The sequence below is a fragment of the Thermobia domestica genome, chromosome 1 (genome assembly GCF_964235325.1).
Source record: "Thermobia domestica chromosome 1, izTheDome1.hap1.1, whole genome shotgun sequence".
NCBI classification, from domain to species: Eukaryota; Metazoa; Arthropoda; class Insecta; order Zygentoma; family Lepismatidae; genus Thermobia; species Thermobia domestica.
The window spans coordinates 175,829,113-175,849,955 of NC_137454.1; the positions used below are offsets into that span (position 1 = coordinate 175,829,113).

The 20,843-nt window shown below is 37.0% G+C and overlaps 1 protein-coding gene across 2 annotated transcripts in view; it reads left to right on the forward strand.

Annotated features, from left to right (window-relative positions):
• The window catches only part of LOC145691395 (uncharacterized), a 35,577-nt gene extending 29,058 nt beyond the window's left edge, over positions 1-6,519 (forward strand). For both annotated transcript variants that reach the window (XM_081766897.1, XM_081766898.1), the window contains one exon: positions 3,182-6,519. In XM_081766897.1, coding sequence (XP_081623023.1) covers positions 3,182-3,882 — 701 coding nt within the window. In that variant the 3' untranslated portion in view covers positions 3,883-6,519. The remainder of the gene's footprint in view (positions 1-3,181) is intronic.
• The last annotated feature ends 14,324 nt before the right edge of the window (positions 6,520-20,843 follow it).

A 20,843-nucleotide genomic window follows, 5' to 3' on the forward strand; every position in this document is an offset into this window, starting at 1 on the left:
TGTACGTGACAAGTTTAAATACCCGCCGAGCTAAGTTACATGTTAGGAAAATGTGGCAACGTAGCACTCCGTATAAACTGCGATAGCGAAGGGCGCATAGCAGAGAAGATCATAATGTCATATTTGTCATTGTTTATATTTCGAAACAGTTTGGTTGAAAAAGTTATTTTAAGATCTTTCTAAAAGTTTTTTTCAAATTGATAATACACCGCAGCAATTCAGAGATAATGATATCTCACTTTTGGCTGAATAACAAGAAAATTACTAAGTGTTGAGTAATGAAATTTTCAGAACTTACAGGTAATAGATGCACCTACATATCGTACACAGGAAATTATTTCACGTGATCTCGTTTCCGAGATATAGTCCTATAAACATTAATCTACCAATAAAGTACGAAAAAATACGCACTTTTTCATTAATTTATAAGTTTTTCTCACTACACACTACAAAGAAAATTTTTATATCGTAAGTATTGAAAAGAGAACATTCCAACAATTCTTACGAGGTACAGCAATGCAATATAAGTTTTGAGTGAACGTCATGGCAGCACCGCGAAGTCAGGGGCCTGGGTAAATACAGGTGACCCTCGACCTGACGGCCTGGGGAAGGAGTCCTCAGTAGCGAGCTACGTGAGAAAGGTGTAGGACACGGTCTACTCCACTGCAAGCAGAGGGGGTTAAGGTTCCTGTCAAGGCTCTGCTGCAAGCCCAGCTCGAGTTTGATTAGGATTCTCCCGCTGCTCCACTGCAAGCAGCAAAGAGAAGTAGAGACTAGGAACCGTTAGCTACGCTACAATCTAAGACTTTGGGGTAGGATAGGTGCCTCTTAGACTCCACTGCCAGTCTATAGAGAGACGACCAGAAAACTGGTGAAGATCTGCCGGCTGTCCCATTATATAGGCGTCCAGAGCGGCGATGGCGCTGCTGCTGTTCTGTCGTTATATGTTTCGTAGGAGCCGCCATTGGTCCGTCGTCTGCTTCTTACAGTAAATCCACGTGGTGTGTAATACTCTGTCGTAAATCCATGTGGTGATGTTTACAAACAAGAGTAAAATATTGTTTGTGTACATTAGCACGTGGTACATTACAGTTTTTTTCATGAGTCGTTGAACCCTTTAATTTATATTTCTCTTAACCTCCGTTGGTCTAAAGGTCACAAATTAAAAGAATATTGTAACATTTTAAAAAGGTCAAGGGCTTTCTTACATGGTTTTAATGCAAAACATAGTGATCTTTGTAGACAAACTAAAATCTTTGTAATCCTTTAAATTATACTCAGTTAAATTAAAGGAGCAAATTTTCAGTAACGTCTGAGAGCTCGTGAATATAAAAACTTTTTATCATTTATGTGGATTTATGCCCTTTGGTGAAATTATTAGATCACGACGTAGATAAACGTGGATTATTTTCCGCATGGAAATAAACTAAAGACAAGGTACACTGAAGAAAAGTAGTGCAACCCGTGTATCATAGGAAAGACGTGAGCTAAAGGACGGATTTTTGGTGGAAGTTAAAAATTTGACGACCATCTGCAATCTTGTTTTTACGTGTATATATTAAGTATATTAAGGAAAACAGAAATAGAAGAGTGTACAGAGGTTGTTCAACCCACGTTTGGCCGATTTCGTTCCTTCCCCCTCCCGGGCAGAATGGACTCACCTGACCTGGCTCGTGGCTTCCTGGGAACGGGGTTGTTTTTCCGCGCGGACGACAATAACGCACAAAACAGGACAATTGTTGTGAGTGTTGTGTTAAATTTGTTTCCAAGTGTGTGGGTTTCCGCTCTGTGACCAAAATGCCGTCCAAACTAAGCCGGTTTTGGGAAGGCTATGTTGCGGCTCTTTATGACGACCACTTTAGTGTTTCTGTCATTAGAAGACAGTGCAAGAAGAATGGTTGCAACATCAGTTTAAGTGGAATAAAAATGTTATTCAAAAGTACAAGGGCAACGAAGCTCCACCATTTGGATCACCAACGAAGTTGCCTAGGAAGCGGGAATGCACCAAGGCCACCTCCACCATGCAGAGGAAACTTCGCAAAATGGCAATGCAAGGAAATCCGCCAACACAAAGGTGTATGGCTAATCGTCTTGACGTGTCTTTGGGGACTGTGAGCCGGACGTTACACCATCAACTCAAGCTGGAAAAAATCATGAAAGCTCGCGGCCATCTTCTCACGGATGCCCACCAAAAGGAACGAAAGTGTAACGCCCGGAAGCTGTACGAACGGTATCTGGCAAAACAAAGGTGGATGTACGTCGTAACGCTCGATGAAGCATGGATTTACCTTTCCGACTGCGGCAAACCGAGAGCCATCATGTACCGAGAGAAAGGCACCAAGAACTTCAGAAGGTGGCTCCGTGTCTGTAAAGAGTCCTTCCGAAAAGGGTTCATGGTCGTTACTGGCTACTGTTACCGAGGTAAACTGAAGATTCGTAGGGTGGCGAAGAACTGCAAAATAAATTCGCAGTATTTTCAGAAGCAGATCATGCGGCCGATCTACGAGCATGAGATTCAAACATTGTACGAAAATGACGCCAATCTGGTGCGCATTCACATGGACAACGCCTCATCACATACCTCACGATCGTCCCTCGCATTCTACAGGGAGACGGAGGAGGCAAGTGGTATACAGGTGATACCTTTCAATGAGTTACCTGTTCAATCTCCAGATACAAGTCCTATGGACTATTGTGGATTTGGATTGCTGAAGCGGGCTTTGGGAAAACCGCGTATGACAACTGTGGAAGGACTTTGGAAAGCTGTGCAAAGGGAATGGGACAAGATTCCCCTCCCAGTTCTTAAGCGAAGCCTATTACAGTGGAAATTACGCTATCGGGCTATTGTTAGGAACCAAGGGAAACACATCGAGCACTTACGGATTTGGCCCATGGATTCTTCTAAATTTTTAGGTAAGTCGAAATTGGCCAAATGTAGACTGAACAACCTAAGTAAAATTTGGATGAAATTAGATTGTGGCCACAGTTAATAAGAGTTCTGTAGTTTCGTATGTGAATAACTGTTTAATTGAACGTAGATGGCATTTTATGTGGGTAAATAAATCAGTGTATTTCTAATATCAAAGTTCATGTGGAATGCAAGTCTTCTTATTATTGAAATGTATATTTCTTTTGTAAAATGATGTAGTTTTGTAATTGCTGTTTTTAAATCATTTTTCAGAACCTGAAAGTGGTTCAGGATTCTACTCAGAAGCACTACAGAAACCCCAGGTAATATATACAGACTCCGGAAAAGAGAACATAGCTACTGGTTGTACGGAAAATCTTACAAAAGTAGCTTACCAGATGACTAACCAGCTTGCTGTAAATCAGCCTACAAAACAAGGCGATATGAAACTTATAGAAAGGGTTTGTAAATCTCTTCCTGCAACTCCATTTGTGACGCCTAGCCCAACACCTGAATCATCGCCTCATATAGTACGAAAAAATGCTCCAGTACCCAACAGGTATTTTACAGGAGCATTTGGTGGTACAGTTGAGGTTACTCAGAATCCTGAGCAGACAGTAAGCTACACAGGCAGCTGGATATTATCTGGTCTTCTTGGTCCACGGGATAACTCAGCGGCAGCAATTGAACGTCCGGGAACTTTAGTTCCAATCACTGAAACAGATGAAACTGCTCGTTCATCACCTGAACTGCGCAGAAACAAATCTGAGGGTGACATGCTGAGTCCAACCAAACAACGGACCGAGAGTGATTCCTCGACTCCTCCTATTAATTCTCCGGACAGTGATTCTGAGTCATTTTCTTCAGTTTTATCTACAGAAAGTAACAACAGCAACAGGAAAAAGATTCGAGCTGTTAAACCTAAACCTTCTGAGCTACGAGAAATGAATTTTTGGTCTCCGACATCTATGTAAGCTGAGTTACAAGTTCCATTTTTACTATATATTGAAATGATTGTAGTAATAACAGCGAAACCACGTAGGATTTACAAGAGTATTATAAAGAGTTTTAGTGTTGCTAGTTTTGCAATATTATCACTTGAATCTTATTATATATGTACTTATAATAATCACCACACAATAATATATACTCAATAATCGTGCCTTTTTTTGCCGTATAACAAGTGTATTGATAAAATGTTTGGGTGTGAATATTTCTTTTCTGTTTCCATTCCATTATGTCTTTCTCACGTATGGGTAAACATATAGTGTGTATTTGCAATCCTATGATATCCAGTTTCATGCTAATTAAAAATAAATTTTCTTTCTTCATCTTCCCTATTGTAATACTATTTAACTTTGCTTGTTAATTTCGACGATGTTCTCTTTGAATGAATATTTTCTGCCGTTTTTGTCTGCTGGCTGGATAATACAAGATGAAACCAAGAACGAAATTTCCGAAGAAACTAATAAATGGTAATGTCAAAGAGAATATGTTAGCTATGTTAAATGCAAAAATTCAATATAAAAATATACGGATGTGGTCACATAGATTATGTAGATGTTATTTATTTTGTTATATGTTTCTGTAATAACTACTAAGTTAACATTAATTTGTGATGTGGAAATACTATATTTCTCTCAGATAAAATTCCGTGTAAAAGATTTTGAAATGGACTAATTATAAACAATCTATATTTCACAAACAATAGTTCCAGGAAACAATCAGCGTTGCAAACAGTTGAAAGATGTTCTTGGTTTCATCTTAACGTTGTCCTGGATATATTTACTGAGTTTTGCTATGACATCCTTGAAACTACTACTCACATTTTAGAATCTTGAAATTATTTCTTTTACTAACACAAGCTTCTTTACTATTGAAGTATCATCAAAAAAGACTCTTATTCTAGATTATGTTCATGCGCAAGTGACTTTCCATTTATATTCTGTAGTTCCTATGTTTTTAAGGTTTGGGAAATACTTTGATTTTAATATATCATTTCATTAACGTAGTAAATGAGAGAGAAAGTGTGTGTGTGTAAGTTTCATTCTCTTGTTTTCATGTCCTTGTAATAATGAAAAAATGAGATAGTTGATAAAATTAGAGATCACGTAAAATTTCAACAACATAAATACTTCATTTCTTATTGTAAGCCATCAAATTATTATATTTTTTTTTCTCATTGTACTGATCTCTTCCGGTGTTTGTATTTTGTTTTGGTCAGGTGTAAGGACCGCGACTACTATTTGCCAGTATGTCGGACTATATAGATATATATGTATATACTATGTGTGTGACAACAATATTGATGTGATCGTCTTCTATATGCAATATTCTTGCTTTATTTCGTAACAGTTCAGTTAGGTTAAACTGCTTATGGTGAAGGAATTATATGTCTCCTACACAAAAAGTTTATTTGGTTAGAAAGAACTGGGGAAAATATATTTCAGCTGGTCATTAATATTTCTTCTTACTTCCTACTCCGATTCCACAGTTTTGATTACCTTTGGTAGACTATATAGTTAATATAATTGCCGAAGCAGAGCGGCCCATTACATTAATTTAAATCTCACGGAATACATACTAACAAATGAAAGTAACAAATAGCATCTGGGTTTTAATTCCAGAGCAAGGTAGTATTAATATTACTTAAGCAAATTCATGACTGAGTGCTCCTTACAGTGAGTACGTACATATACGTTGTAGAGTTGTAAAAGTTATGAAAGCAGCAATTGCTGAGTAACACAAAACCTTAACGAGGCATACAGGATTGTGTTCACAGAATGCTGATTAATTGAAAGTATTATATTTGAGAAACAGTGTAATAATTTTCAAGATGAAATAGTAATAATCGGCAATTTGATGTTAAGTATCGCATTATTATTATTTTTCAATTAAGATAATACTCAAATTTGCAATTGTGTGCAGAAACCTCGTTTTGTACAGTAAGGGACACTTCTGGATGGTACATTTTTGCCGTAAATTTCCATATGGGTGTACCAGAAGTGTCCCTTACTGTACAAGCAAAACAATATAAAATACCTTTATTTCATTATCATGATGAAACGTGTAATTGAGACTAAAGAATTAGTTAAGAATCAAGCGTTAGTAATAATTATTATATAATAAATAAATATTATTTAAAAATTGTAAAATAACTTATATATTTTCGTTCTCGTATTAAAAATTGAAAAATAAATGGATTTCAAAGTGTAAGAGAAAATGTGTTGGCTTCAAAATCTTTTTACTACAAAACATTAAGTACATTTGGTGTGATATGCTTTACATGTTCACGTTTTTTAATCTGCATTGGAAGTTTAGAAGCTGGTCAATTGCATTCTACAATGTTTCGTTTTTAATCAAGCTTGCACAGTGTGCTTTATTTGTGATTATATTTCTAACTTGCCTTATATATTTGGTCATTGTGACAATGGTAAAAATTTATGCTAGGACTAAAATTAACTAACAAATCATGCTAAGTGTATTAACTGAAAATTATGTATTTTGTTCAGTGTAAAGACTGTTAATTTTTTTCATTGAATCATTGTGATATTGTTACGATCATGCATCTTTCTTTAGATCAATAAAAGTCCATCAGTAAAATTTCAAAAGTGTTTGATACGTTCATTTCCATGTTTAATTGTACACTCGTGTCCAAAATGATTGTCGCATATCTATAACTGTCTTTTTGTAAGAATATAATTTGATAATGATTTTGCAGGGTACTTTTAATACTGATACTATGTGTATAATCGGGAAATGTATATTTGTGATAAATTTCATAGAAGAATAATTATAAATACGAAAATTAGAATAAGTAAAACAAAATGTTGCTAAATGGACAAGAAAGTTTTATTTTCGTTTTATTGTCCTTATTTACTGCTCTTTTGACATGAAATGTGCCACATACATGTCTTTGCTGATTATACACATACTAACATTATAAGAAATACCGGACGAATTTGTTATCAAATTATATTCCTACAACAACATATTTATAGACATGCGACAATAATTTTGGACATGAGTGTACACAGTGTCTCCGAATTGTTTAGCTTAAAGCTGTGAATGAAATAAATAGAAATTTTTGTCTTGAAAATAAAGCCGACTGATTGACTTCGTACATAGTAAAACTAAAAAATATTTCGGAATGCATGTTTGCATGTACAGTAAAATAAAGAAATTGTCGCAAAAGGGTAAATTAAATTTAGTATGCTATTCCAGTGCCAAATTTTGCTCGCTTTGAATTTCATTCAGTCATCTATGGAGGATATGTTAAGAGGCAATTTTCTTAATTTCTCTTATAATATGTTGACTTTTAGTTTAAAACAAAACTAAAGGAATCGAGGATCCACCTCACTTATTATTTTTAATACTAAAAGCAAGACAATGAACAATGTTAGAAAATAAAATCTGAGTATTTACAAAATGTAATTATATATATATATATATATATATATATATACACTTTTGTGTATTCTTACAGCCTAGAAATTAGAGCACATTTAATAACTATCGGAGCCGTTGTTACTGCTTAAGATCAGAAATCGTGAAACAACTATTCATTTGTAATAGTATTATTTAAGCGCCAGGTTTAGACAGCAATTTACCATATTGGTCATTCTTATCGGAAGTTTGTGGGACGTTTAGGAATTAACTTTTAATAGTGCGTCCGATACATCTCCGACAAATTTAGTTGCGCGCCACATATACGAGGCGCATGTCAAAAACAAAAGGAAGGCCGAATTTTTTTTGGGCAGACAATGCTCATGTTAAAAAAGGACATATTTTGTTACGCAGGGTTGGCAATACTGATGAAGTTGAGGAGCATGCCCTAATATTCTGTGCTTGTAACAGATATGTAATCGTCCGAATGAAGTTGCGTACATGCAAGTAGCAGTAAGGTGAAATGGCTGCCGTAATACAAAATTCCGCTAAATATGAAGTGAAATCCGTTGTGCGAGTTCTGAACACCAAAGGACAAAATGCAGATAACATCCATCGGGACCACTAGTTATGATTTTAGGGAAGGTCAGGCAATGGTGCGGAGAGTTTCGGGAAGGACGTTCAAATATGACGATGATAATAGCAAAAGGACTAATGTTCATACAGACGATCTGCTGGAACGCGTTGGCGAGAAAGTGTGGTCCAATCGCTGGTTCAAAAAAACTGAACTCGCCAAAGGGTTTCCAAGAGTGTCTGCGATAACAGTACATCGAATTGTGACCCGACAAGCTGGGATATCAACCTGAGTGCAAGACCGGTGCAAAAATATTGAGAGACGCTCACAAGGAACACAAGGACAGCTGAAAGTAATTTTAACCTACTGGGGAAGAATGGAGATGGCCTATTTTCTACATAGTGACGGGGAATGAAACCTAGATGTCGTACCCACTGAGAGTTGAAGCAGCAGTCAATGCAGTGGCGGCACTCTAAAGTGAAGAAATTCAAACAAACATCATCAGTTCACAAAATCATGGCAACCGTGTTTTGATAAGATGGTATGATTCTTGTGGAATCCTTGTAACCAAGACGAACAATTATGGCAGATATGTATTTTGCCAAACACTAAGTAATCTGCGACGCGCCATCCAAAATCGGCGGAGAGAAATGCTACGCTCTGGAATTATTCTGATCCATAACAACGCCCGCCTCATGCAGTTATTCGTACTGTTGAAACAATTCAAAAATTTCGACGGAAGCTATGTAATCATCCCTCTTACTGCCTCGACCTTTCCTTCAGTGATATATTTTTCTTCACCTGAAAATGTACCTTCATCGAAATGTTTTAACGATCGTGAAGTATTCAAGCGATTAGTTCTGGACTGGCTGCGCACACTCAAGCGGCGCTTTTTACACGCCGGGTATGCGGGAGCTTGTGCCACGCCGAAAATTGACCAAGGCAGGGCGCTTTAAATTACAAGTGGAAGATCCCGTAGTTAGACGCAAATAGCTCCAAATTCCAACACCATGCGGCGCGCCGCTCGTTTGGTGAAAACGGAGGGAAAACAAAGTATATATCTGCGTGTAATTTTAGTGCCGGTGAATTTTTTAAATCATTTGAAATGTTTATTATTATTATTATTATTATTATTATTATTATTATGCGAGGTTGTAAGTCAGGACATACTAAAGGCAATGGTAGGCATTTTTTTAGACCTTCGAAAGATTGTGTAGACGAGTGGAACAGAAAAATTCCTAGAAGTGACCGTGCGTTAATCCTGTCTGTGATATACATTTCAGTGATGACATGTTAGTGAAAGTAGATTCTTTTACAGTAGGTGGGAAACTAGTGGAAATAAAGCATGACAAATGAAAACTAACCCCAAATGCTGTGCCGCATAATTTTCCCGGGATTCCAAGCTATTTAAGTTTCAATCTGCGTAAATGAAAAATACCCTATAAACGTCGGCGCCCCATTCACCCCGGAAGAAAAAGAAATCGGAAATAATTGCGAACCCAAAACCAGGTAGTGCGACACCAGTAGTTTATAGTGCTGAAGATAGCTCAAGTGCGAGTAATGCAAATAACCCTGTAAATGAAGTAATGCGTCTTCATAGAGAAGTGAAACGATTAAAACACATGCTCACTCGAAACCAGAAGAAGCGACGTGATCACGTTAAAGAAATTGAAGAGTTACGAACTATTATAAGGCAATACAAAACGGAAAGACTACCGGACAAACAAAAGCTAGTCGTTCGTACCATGACAAAGAAGAATTAATCAAAGAAATGCGGAGTGCTCTATGAATCAGAATTCATTTTGGAAAGTTTGCTTTTTTTTTAAAAAAAAAAAAAAAAATAAAATCAAGGAAAGGATATGAACATTGTGTGAATCATCAATTGTTACCGTTGCCTTCCATTTCTTTACTTCGTAAATTATTGCACGGTCTCAAGTGTAATTATGGCATAAATCCTCATGCTCTCTCAGCTATAGCTAAGTACATGGAAGATAGTGACAAAAATGGTGGTAATTGTGTTCTGATTTTTGATGAAGTAAAATTACGTGAGGATATTAGAGCAAGTGTAGTTTCGATGGTTTCATGAACATGGGTGAATTCACGAAAGAAAAAGATAAGAATGTTTTAGGCGACCATGCTTTAGTATTTTTTCTCGCTCCTCTTATGAAATCGTGGGTGAAACCCATTGCAATTTACTTAAGCAAGAATGCTACTGATGGTTATACACTTGCAAAAGTCATCTTACAAGTGATTACCCAATTAGAAAATAATAACGTCAGGGTAGTGGCTTTCACATGCGATGGTAGTCAACCAAACAAAAACCCTTGGAAAAATTTAGGAATATCAGGAAATTTAGGCAATAATAGGAATTTCATTCCCTGTGATGCCAATAGACAAATTGAGGCAATGACAGACATTTGTCATATCATCAAATGTATTAGGAATAATTTTCAAAAATTTGGAAGTGTAATTTACTTTGGTTGTTCTGTGCGGTTTGATTACTGCAGAAAACTATATGGTTCCGAGACCAAATCACATACTAGTAAGAGAGTAGTTCCGAAATTAACTTCCTCTCACATAAACCCTAAGGCATTTCAGAAGATGAGTGTAAAATTAGCCACACAGCTTTTCAGTAGAACAGTTGTTGCAACAGGTATGAAATTTTACCGAGAACTTGGAGTGCCCGGCTTCGAAGGCAGCGAAGATACAGAGTTATTCACGCAAGACATAAATCAGGTTTTTGACGCATTGAATTCCAAACGCCCAATAGAAGGACTTCGAAAAGGAGACAAACTTCACAATGTATTGATACGTTTCTTCGAAATTCTTCAGCGTTCAAACAACACCTTTGCATCCAAACAAACTTTAGAATATCTTCGAGTGACAGTTAAAAGCACTATTGAATTGTGCGAATTGCTTTGGTCCTCAAGCTACAAATATGTTTTAACAGCTAAATTTAACCAAGATCCTGCTGAAAGACATTTTGATCTTATACGTATTTTGAGTAGTGATGAACATCCGACATCAATTGATTTCTTCCACCTTCACCTGCTTCAGTCCATATACGTACCCGTGAAAGGAGCACTTTCTTCAAAAGCAAACTTTGAAGATTGCGTTGATGGAAAGTTAACATCCTTTACACATCAGATAAAATCTATGGCTCAAATGGAGATAAACAAAACCAAGGAGATAAAGGAAGGCATTCAAGACCACATAAAGAAATTAATTACATTAACTGACATTGAACCGGAATTAGGCCCTTTTAATTTATCCGCTAGTGATGAGAGCACAACCATAAGGGGGAATAATGTAATTTATTATTTGTGCAGCTACTTGCTTGACAGTGCAAGTAAACAACTTGTTTCGTGCAAGAATTGCTTGGCATCCTTGCAAAGTGACTCTGAATCTCCCAGCGATACAAATGCCGTTCAAATTCTTACTAGGTTAAAAGATTTTGGGAGGCAACCATTATAGTTACCTCAAATACCCCTCTATAGCATTTTATGATGTAATAAGACACGTCGACAAGGTGTTGGAACAGAAACTACAAAAAGAAGATGCACTTTGGGGTGACGTATTTTTTGATTGTATGGAAATGTACGAAATACCCGTGTTCCGAAATTTGTTGTTCAGAGGATCACCTGTTCATGTACTTACCAAAGTTAGTATTCCACTACATTAAGTGTCGTTTTATTTTTCGCTCGAAAGAAATGTCAAGAGAAAGAAGTTCTGCATCAGTTGCAAAATCGACGAGAAAATTGACAAAACTTTCCTCCAGCTAGGGTAAGTAGAATTTCTTAAAACATTTGTCTTTTTAAATTTACATTTAAAATTTCTTTTTCTACATACTGAGCTCCAGTTTGTTATTTTGAATATAAATGAATTATTATGGTTAATATTTGTTTTTTTCATCTAGTGTGTGCATATGGGCAAAGATATTTACGTGTTTTTCTTGCGCTAAGCAAGGTATTTTCTGGCATCTCCTCAGTCTCTAGTTCACCAAACAGCGCTAGCACCACCAAATGGCAGAAACATTGTACTTCCCCAGTCCCATCACTTAGCGCCCTGACCAAGGTATGTACATGTGTATCAATCATAATAAATTTCTTCTTCCTATCATTTTTTTTTTTAAATATTTTATCTATTTTTCAACCTGCACCGTCACATCAAAGAAATGTTTCGAATTACAGCGTGTGCCAGTCAGGACGCTTTCTGCATATTTACGCGTAACATCAACTCGCAGAGTCAATGGTTCAGGTTTTGAAAGTCATGGCATGAGGGAAATTGCCTCCACTCTGAGTTTGAGAAACATGCTTCTCAGTAAATTGTATACTACTACTACTACTAATAATAATAATAAACAAACTCTGTCGTTGGGCAATCTTGTCTCCCCTTGCTAAATCTAAATGCACCAGTTGGTATGTAATACCAATTATGAGTAGCAGATCGTCTTTAAACGAAAAAATTTTAAAATTGGCCCTCCCTAAAGTTGTTTTCATTGTTACTAAAGTCTATTCAAAGTTTATATGCCTATCTCCGGTCTTTGAAAAGCCCTAGGGTCATTTAAGAATTGCGATGGAATATGAGAGTTTTGCTTTTAGTTTTCTCTTTCCTCTTTCTTGTGGGGTGCTTGAGGACCGGAACACCTCCGGAATTGACACTCTTGTACAGCCACTAGCATAAGTATCTTTCCCTCTGGCTACCCTAATTTAATTTCTTGGTGTCCAATATGCATAGGCGCCGACTTTGGGGGGCAGGGCACTTTTGGACCCCCCAATATTTAAAGGTGGGGTCCTCGCCCCCCCCCCAATATAATCCAGTTGAGGAAGAATTACCAAAGAGGAGCAAGAACTTCTGTCGTAAATTACGTCGTGCCCTTAATTCAATATTAGGAACAAAAAGATCCTTATTTGATAAAAAGCACCGTTTTCAAATCGGCGTTTAACCTTTTTAGGATTTCCACTTTTTGAGGTAAATTTTAGACTTTCACTCAAACAGCTACTGCTTCCTTACTATTTATCGTAGGATCGTGGTTCGTACCTCCTTTTTCTCAGGATAGATCATACTTTCCAACGGTACCACTCTCTTGTCCATATTATACACCAGCAATAAGAAAATTGAAAAAAGAAACATGAGATTTTTCGAAAAAAAATCGAAATTTTTGTGCCCCTCTGGTCCGGGCCTGGGTTCACATAGGGATCTGAATCTTTAAAAAGAATCTTGTTATATACATAATACGTGAGCAAAATTTCGTTCTTGTATCGTGAAAACTGAAGTCGGGAGAAATTTTTGAAAGTCTGAAGGTGACCCATCTTTTCATATATGTATATAAATAGAGGAAGTTCGGGTATTATGGAATAGTCGGATAATATGGAATACATCATTAGCTCGCCTGTGATGTGTTGCTTCCAAGCGGAGAAGAAAGAAACTACTACCTCACGTCCCTATGATGCTCTACAGTCAGTCTCCATGTGATTGTGACATTCGTTGTTGTTGGTAGACGTGAAAATCTGATTTCTTATTCAGGAATACTTTTACAGGTAAGTGGTTTACAACCTGTATTTTCCTATTGAAATGTAATAGAACAACAATTCTTTATTTACTATGACGTTGGATATACAGAGTGGTAGTTTGATAAGCGCCATTATCCTATACGCCTTCGAATGTGTTTAACAGCTCTTTCGTTTCCAAGCTGGCGTGAAGGGCAATATGAAATACCCGCAAGAAAAGCATGGTATTCCATATTCCGTATGGTATTCCGATTACAAAAATATCTATCGGTATTGGGCAATTAAACATACATTTATGATGATAACAATGCGAAATGTATTTTTTATTACAGCAAATTGTCTGATGATACAAGGGGTGAGCTTGGGTCCAGCGTTCATCATGTTTAATGTGAGCACACAATGACTGTGCCGATCCTGAAGCAGAGTATTATATTTATGACTTAAGTAATCACAATCAGTTGTTGCTTGGCATTCAGAATTTTCATATATTGTCACTATATTCATTGTATGTTCAACAGAAAACTTTTTTTCTTTTCTTTATTGCATTTGTATTCCATATTACCCTCCAAAGTGGTTTCTTTACAAATTATAAATTTTACCCACCCCTGTAACGAAACTTCTTTATCAAGATATACATAAATAAAGCCAAATATGTAAGGCGTATACTTGTTTTCCTTTTTGTTTCAATGTGCAATTATTAACTGAGTTACAAGCGAAACAAAAATGGTATTCCATAATATCTTAACTTCCTCTATATATAGCTAGGTATAAAATATTTTTAAAAAATGTACTGCGTCATTCCTATTTAGCCTAGAGTCATGGTTCAAACGCCATTTTCTTCAGTATAATAAGCCCTTTCCAACAGTATCACTCATATGTCCGTATCATACACCTAAACCAGATAATTAGGGAAAAACTCAGAAGTATTTTTGCAAATCCAACCAAACCATTTTGTCCCTCTGGCCTAGGCCTGGGTTGACGTAGAGATCTCAATTTTTGCTAAAAATACATTGTAATGTACATAATACGCGTGCAAAGTTCCAATCTTGTATCTTAAGTACAAAGGGCAGAAACATGTAAGAAGTCTGAATTTAGGCTCTCTCTTTATACACACACATACGTATATACTTGTTATAAAAATTTACTGCGTCATTACTATTTAGGCTAGAGTAATGGCTTAAACGTTATTTTCTTTCGTATAACAAGCCCTTTCCAACGGTGTCACACACATGTACGTATCGTATTCCTGAACCGGAAAAATCGGGAAAACTGATTTTTTTTGAAAAAATCAGCCCTTCGGAACATTTGCGGCCCTCGTGCCCGGACTCGGCTTCACGTAGAGATCTCAGAAAAATTTGAGAAATATCCAAAGGTACATACAATTCCAATCTGATATCATGAAAACTACAGGCGTGAAAAAATTTTGAAATTCGCCTTAAGAAAAAGTAAAACGTCACGCCCTTCCGCACCCACTTGGCGCAGCCAACTTGACCATCTGGTTCCAAAACGCATCTGGGGCGTTCTTTGGTCCATCCTTGACTTGACTAATAAAAAACGACTTAAGTACCTGTTGTAGAACCTAAATAAGAGGTCAAAGACAATAGTACGCCATGGTAACAAAAGTTACCAAAAATCCTAAAATAGTTAATAGAGCACTGAAGCTTCAACCAACACTATGGCAACACTGATATGAGAAGAGAAGATCAATGTGGTGCAGTGAAGTTCCCAGAATATGAAAATGTATTTGTTGTAATGCGTTTACACAAATTTGACTTAGGTCATGAATTTAGCAGCGGAGCGGATGCAGCAGACCGAGATCTCGAGGGAAGGGGTCCTTTATCCAGCAGTTGGTAAGAAACGGCTGAAAATGATTATATATTTATTCATTGTTTTACCCCCCCCCCCCCCCAATATTTTCTTCAAGTCTGCGCCTATGCCAGTATGAGTACAGAATAATGCGATTCACATGAAATTAACATTATTTATTAAGTAGACATAAAATTATGTTTTAGTGCAGTTCCTGTTTCTGTATCACTATATACAAATAGCAAGTTGAGACCAAAAAAATCTTATAAACTACTTTCTGGAGGGAATTTTCAAAATCCTTCTAGAAATTCCCTCATACAAAAATGGCGACATGATGTACACATCATTGAAAATATGTTTCATTGGAAGTCCAATGAGATATAAACCGTGCTTATATTGTAATTTTCGTGGAAGTTATATGTGATTTTATCTGTACTAATGAATATGGTAAAGTGAACAGTACACATAGCATATTTTTATATAAATATGTTTATTTCTCTAGAAAGAATAATGCGATTCTTATGAAACTTAGAGGGCTTACTAAGTATAAATCAAGCTAACATACAATACAATTTGTGGGTTTATATACCTAAAGATACCCGAGCTACAGCTGTACAAAAATTGTAAAAAAAAAAAAAAAAGCGGGGAAATTTGAGGGTAAATTTTCCAAAATTCCCTCTGTCACGGAGAAACTGAGGGTGATAGAGAAAAACTGATTGCAGATTCGAATTCTACGTGGAAAGTTCTATTAGAATCAGGTACTTTCATTTCTGTGCTAAAGTCTTTACGTTCTTTTACGGAGAAGGAAATAAAAATCACCAGTTAGGAACATTGTTTTTCATTCACAAACGAACATTACCAGCAATTAAACGGGTTGAATTTATTACTGACAAACTTTCTTTTATTACTCTTAAGGGACGGTGGTGTGATATTGTTTTAAATTACGTGCCCCAACTGAAGATAAGGAGGACGATATAAAAGACAGTTTTTACGAAGAAGTGGAACGGATATTTGACCAACTCCCGCGATACCATATGAAAATTCTATTAGGGGATTTCAATCCGAAGGTAGGACGAGAGGATATTTTTAAACCGACCATAGGGAACGAAAGTCTGCATAAGGAAAGTAATGACAACGGTGTTAGACTCGTGAATTTTGCAACATCCAAAAACCTAATCGTGAAGAGTACAAAATTCCCACATCGCGACGTTCATGAATACACTTGGACATCACCAGACGGAAAAACACACAATCAAATTGATCACGTTTTAGTAAATAGAAGAAGGCAATCTAGCATAATTGATGGCCGATCGTTCAGAGGGGCTGATTGTGACACTGACAACTACCTGGTAGCAGCGATAATACGAGAGAGGTTATCGTTGAATAAAGGTAATATTCATTGTCCGAAAACGGAGAGATTCAATTTAAAGAAATTAGAAGAGAGCCAGGTAAGAGAGAAATAGCAGATTGAAGTTTCGAATAGATTCTCGGCCTTAGAAGATTCGGAGGGCACTAGTGTTGAGGATACTAGGATTGAAATTAGAGATAGCATTAAAATTTCAGCAAAAGAAAAATTGGGACACGCGGAAATACGTAGGAACAAACCATGTTTCGACAAGGAATGCATAAAACTAGCAGAGAAGAGAAAACAGGCAAAATTACGCTGGCTACAAAATCCGAATGAAATAACTACACAAAATTTCGCAGATATCAGGTGGGAAACTTCCAAAACTTTTAGAACAAAGAAACGCGATTTTCTTAAAGCTAAAATTAAAGAACTTGAAGATAATAGTAAAAATAAAAACATTCGGGACATGTATAAGGGAATCAACGAATTTAAGAAAGGCTATCAACCTCGTGCTTATATATTTAAAAAATCTGACGGCAGGGGCGGATCCAGGACCGACATCTGGGGGGGGGGCGGTGGGTTGTCATACTGCTACTTTTAAGGGCTCCAAACTTTGAATGGGTTTTATTTATATATATAAAATAAGAAAGTTTCCTCTTCTGGGGTGGCGATCGTCCCGCCCCCCCGGATCCGCCCCTGTCTGACGGTGCAGTTCTCACTGATACGGATAGCATCTTAAATAGATGGAAAGATTTCTTTGACGATTTGCTCAACACGCAACCAAAAACTAGTGTGCGTGGAGAAAAGGTGATAACCGCAGAACCATATATTCCAGAACCCAACCGAATAGAAGTAGAAACCGCTATAAAGAAATTAAAGAAACACAAATCTCCGGGTGTAGATGAAATTCCGGCTGAGTTAATTTTAGCTGGAGGCGAAAAATTGTGGAATAAGATAACAAACTCATTCTCCTTATCTGGAACAAGGAAGAATTGCCACAAGAGTGGAAAGAATCAATCATTGTTCCAATTCACAAGAAAGGCGACAAAACTGACTGTAATAATTATCGAGGCATTTCTCTTCTGTCAACATCCTATAAAATCCTTTCAAATATTCTGTTAGCAAGACTGACCCCATACGCAGATGAAATTATTGGAGATTATCAGTGCGGATTTAGACGAAATCGATCAACTATCGACCAAACATTTACCATTCGCCAAATACTCGAAAAAAAGTGGGAATACAATACCCCGGTACATCAACTATTTATTGATTTCAGAAAGGCGTACGACTCGGTTAGGAGAGAAACATTATACAACGTCCTTACAGAACTTGGAATACCGAGAAAGCTAATTAGATTAATTAAGATATGTTTAAATGAATCCCAAAGTAAAGTCCATGTAGGAAATTTTTTGTCCACGAACTTTCACGTCGAAAATGGCCTGAAACAAGGAGATGCGTTGTCGCCATTATTATTTAACTTCGTTCTGGAATACGCTATAAGGGAAATCAAAGATAGCAACCAGGGCCTAGAGTTGAACGGTATTCACCAGGTTATGGCATATGCTGATGATGTAAATTTAATAGGAGAACAATAGAAAGAAATGCAGAGATCTTATTAAACGCTTACAGGGACATGGATTTAGAAGTAAATGCAGAGAAAACTAAATACAGTACATGGAAGTGCGTCGGAACCGGAATACAGCAAATTATGGATGCGTTAAAATATTAAATAATACTTTTGATAAAGTGGATAGTTTCAAATATCTAGGATCAATATTAACAGAGGAAAATCATATTCACGAAGAAATTAAATGTCGACTAAAAGCAGGGAATTCGTGTTACTATTCGGTTCAAAATCTCTTGTCGTCGCGAATTCTATCGAGGAATTTGAAGCTTAAAATATACAAAACGATAATTATGCCTGTTGTTCTGTATGACTGCGAAACATGGTCACTTACTCTGAGGGAAGAACATAGACTGAAAGTATTTGAGAACAAGATCCTGAGACGAATATTCGGACCCAAGAGGAACGGGAATGGGGAATGGCGGAAACTTCATAACGAGGAACTACATAATTTATATGGTCTACCCAACATTGTTAGGGTCGTTAAGTCTAGGAGGCTTAGGTGGGCGGGTCATGTAGCTAGGATGGAAGAAAGTAGAAACGCTTTCAAAGTCTTGACTGGAAGACCAATCGGAAAACGACCATTAGGAAGACTTAGGCGCAGATGGGAGGACAATATTAAGATGGATCTCGCAGAGATTGGAATACCAAGTAGAAACTGGATGCAGTTAGCTAAGGATAGAAGTCAGTGGAGAGCTTTTGGGAACGCGGCATTGAACCTCCGGGTTTCATAGGCTATAGAGTTAGTTAGTTAGTTAGTTCTTTAGCTAAAATCTTGTTGACTAGTGTAATTTGACATAACACATTGTAGTTTCATCTGTAATTACAATTTGGAGAAAAATAATGTTCAGTTGCTCTTAAAGGAGAGGGAGATTATATAGTACTGGATATTTTGCCCCATATCACAGCGATGGTGTGAGAGTGAGACGAGTAATGCACATCGCAGAGGCGTGGCAGAAATACATGCACGTGCTGCAGGAGAGATATTGCGGGAAACAGACGAAACAATTTCCTCTTCACCAATCAGCAAATAGTCGTGCTCGCAGTGATACATCATCGAGTTACGCGGTTTGTTTTTGAAGGGTGCAAAGGACTGTGAAAAACGCTTTAAGTATATAAACATAAACAATATCGAACAGCATTTTTTGAACACTACTAATGGTGATATGTTTACTGCTATATTGCAAATTGTTTTGTTATCAATATAAGAAAACAATTTATATCAATAACAGGAGTCATTCGATCATATACACGTTATGTGACAATCTATTCTAATAACGTGAAATACCAATAAATACATTTCATGCATACAGCAATATAAATAACTCTTTTTATATAGGTCCTAGTAGGAGTACTCAGCATTCATAAAACGTATCTCATGAATTTATACAAAAGCTTATCACTCTTACAATACTAAAACTTAATAACAGGTTTCATCAAGACAAGAAATCCTCTAACTTTCGTAAGTTTTGTAAGTAAATCATATCCAAATCAATTTATAGAACTTTATGAGAAAGCATGCATATCTTTTTATTCCATAAAAACAGTACCTTAAAATCTAGAATAATTTATACAAATTGTTTTCCTAATTTTGCAACCTTTGGCCTCAGGCGTGACAATTAATAGCATAACAAAACTTAAGAAAAACTAAATAAAGAGTTAAATCCCATCATTACTGAAAATTAGCAACAAATTAAACAATTTGAAATACAATTGTTTTCAGCACCTCACACAATTACAATATAACATTCCGAGGAGTTTTATTGTCTGCAAAATCTCTGGCAATGTCATATTTGTCAATGTCTTGAAGAATGTCGAACTTAATCGACATGCGAGAGTCCCACGGGACACCCCTGGCATATGGTAGATCTCAAATAGGTTTTAATTAATTTTAATTTTGAGGAACTCCTTTTGTCTGAAGCCAGGCTGACAGGAAGAGTGAGGGCAATTCTAAGTGTAATTGATACATTAGGGAGATTATCAGTCAGCTCAAGTATTTCAATACTTCAAGGGGGTTTCTAGCATTTTCATCTGGTAGTAAGGAGAGTAAAACCAATTGTTCTGTTGAAGTTGGAAACCTTCAATTTCACAATATTCTTCATCTGTTAAAGCCATTGAAGGTCAGTACATTTCTTCATAAGGGGGAATCCTTGTTTCCATTTTTGATCCTGTATATAGGGATGCATTCGAGTCGAGTCGAGTCGAGATTTAAGCCTGTCTCGACTCGTCTCGAGAAAATGTTGTCTCGACTCGTGACTCGACTCGAAAATATGGTGCTGTCTCGACTCGTGTCTCGACTCGACAGTCTCTGTCTCGACTCGACTCGAATTCGAGTCGAGACGTCTCGAAATTCGAGTCGAGACAAAATATACGAGTTAAAATATACACACACATCAGCCAGACCGTTATGACTATCTACCTAATTGTTAGTATGTCCAACTTTTGGCACGAATAACAACGCCAACGCGTCTTGGCATGGTCGCAATGTTCCTCGGTGGGTCGCTGGAGAGAGTTGGCACCACATATGCACACACAGGTCATCTAATTCCCGTAACTCCCGGGAGGGGGTGATGCACCCTCACGTTACGTTCAATCACATCCCAGATGTGATCGATTGGGTTCAGATCCGGAGAGTTTGGGGGCCAGCACATCACTTGGAACTCGCTCCTGTGTTCCTCGAACCA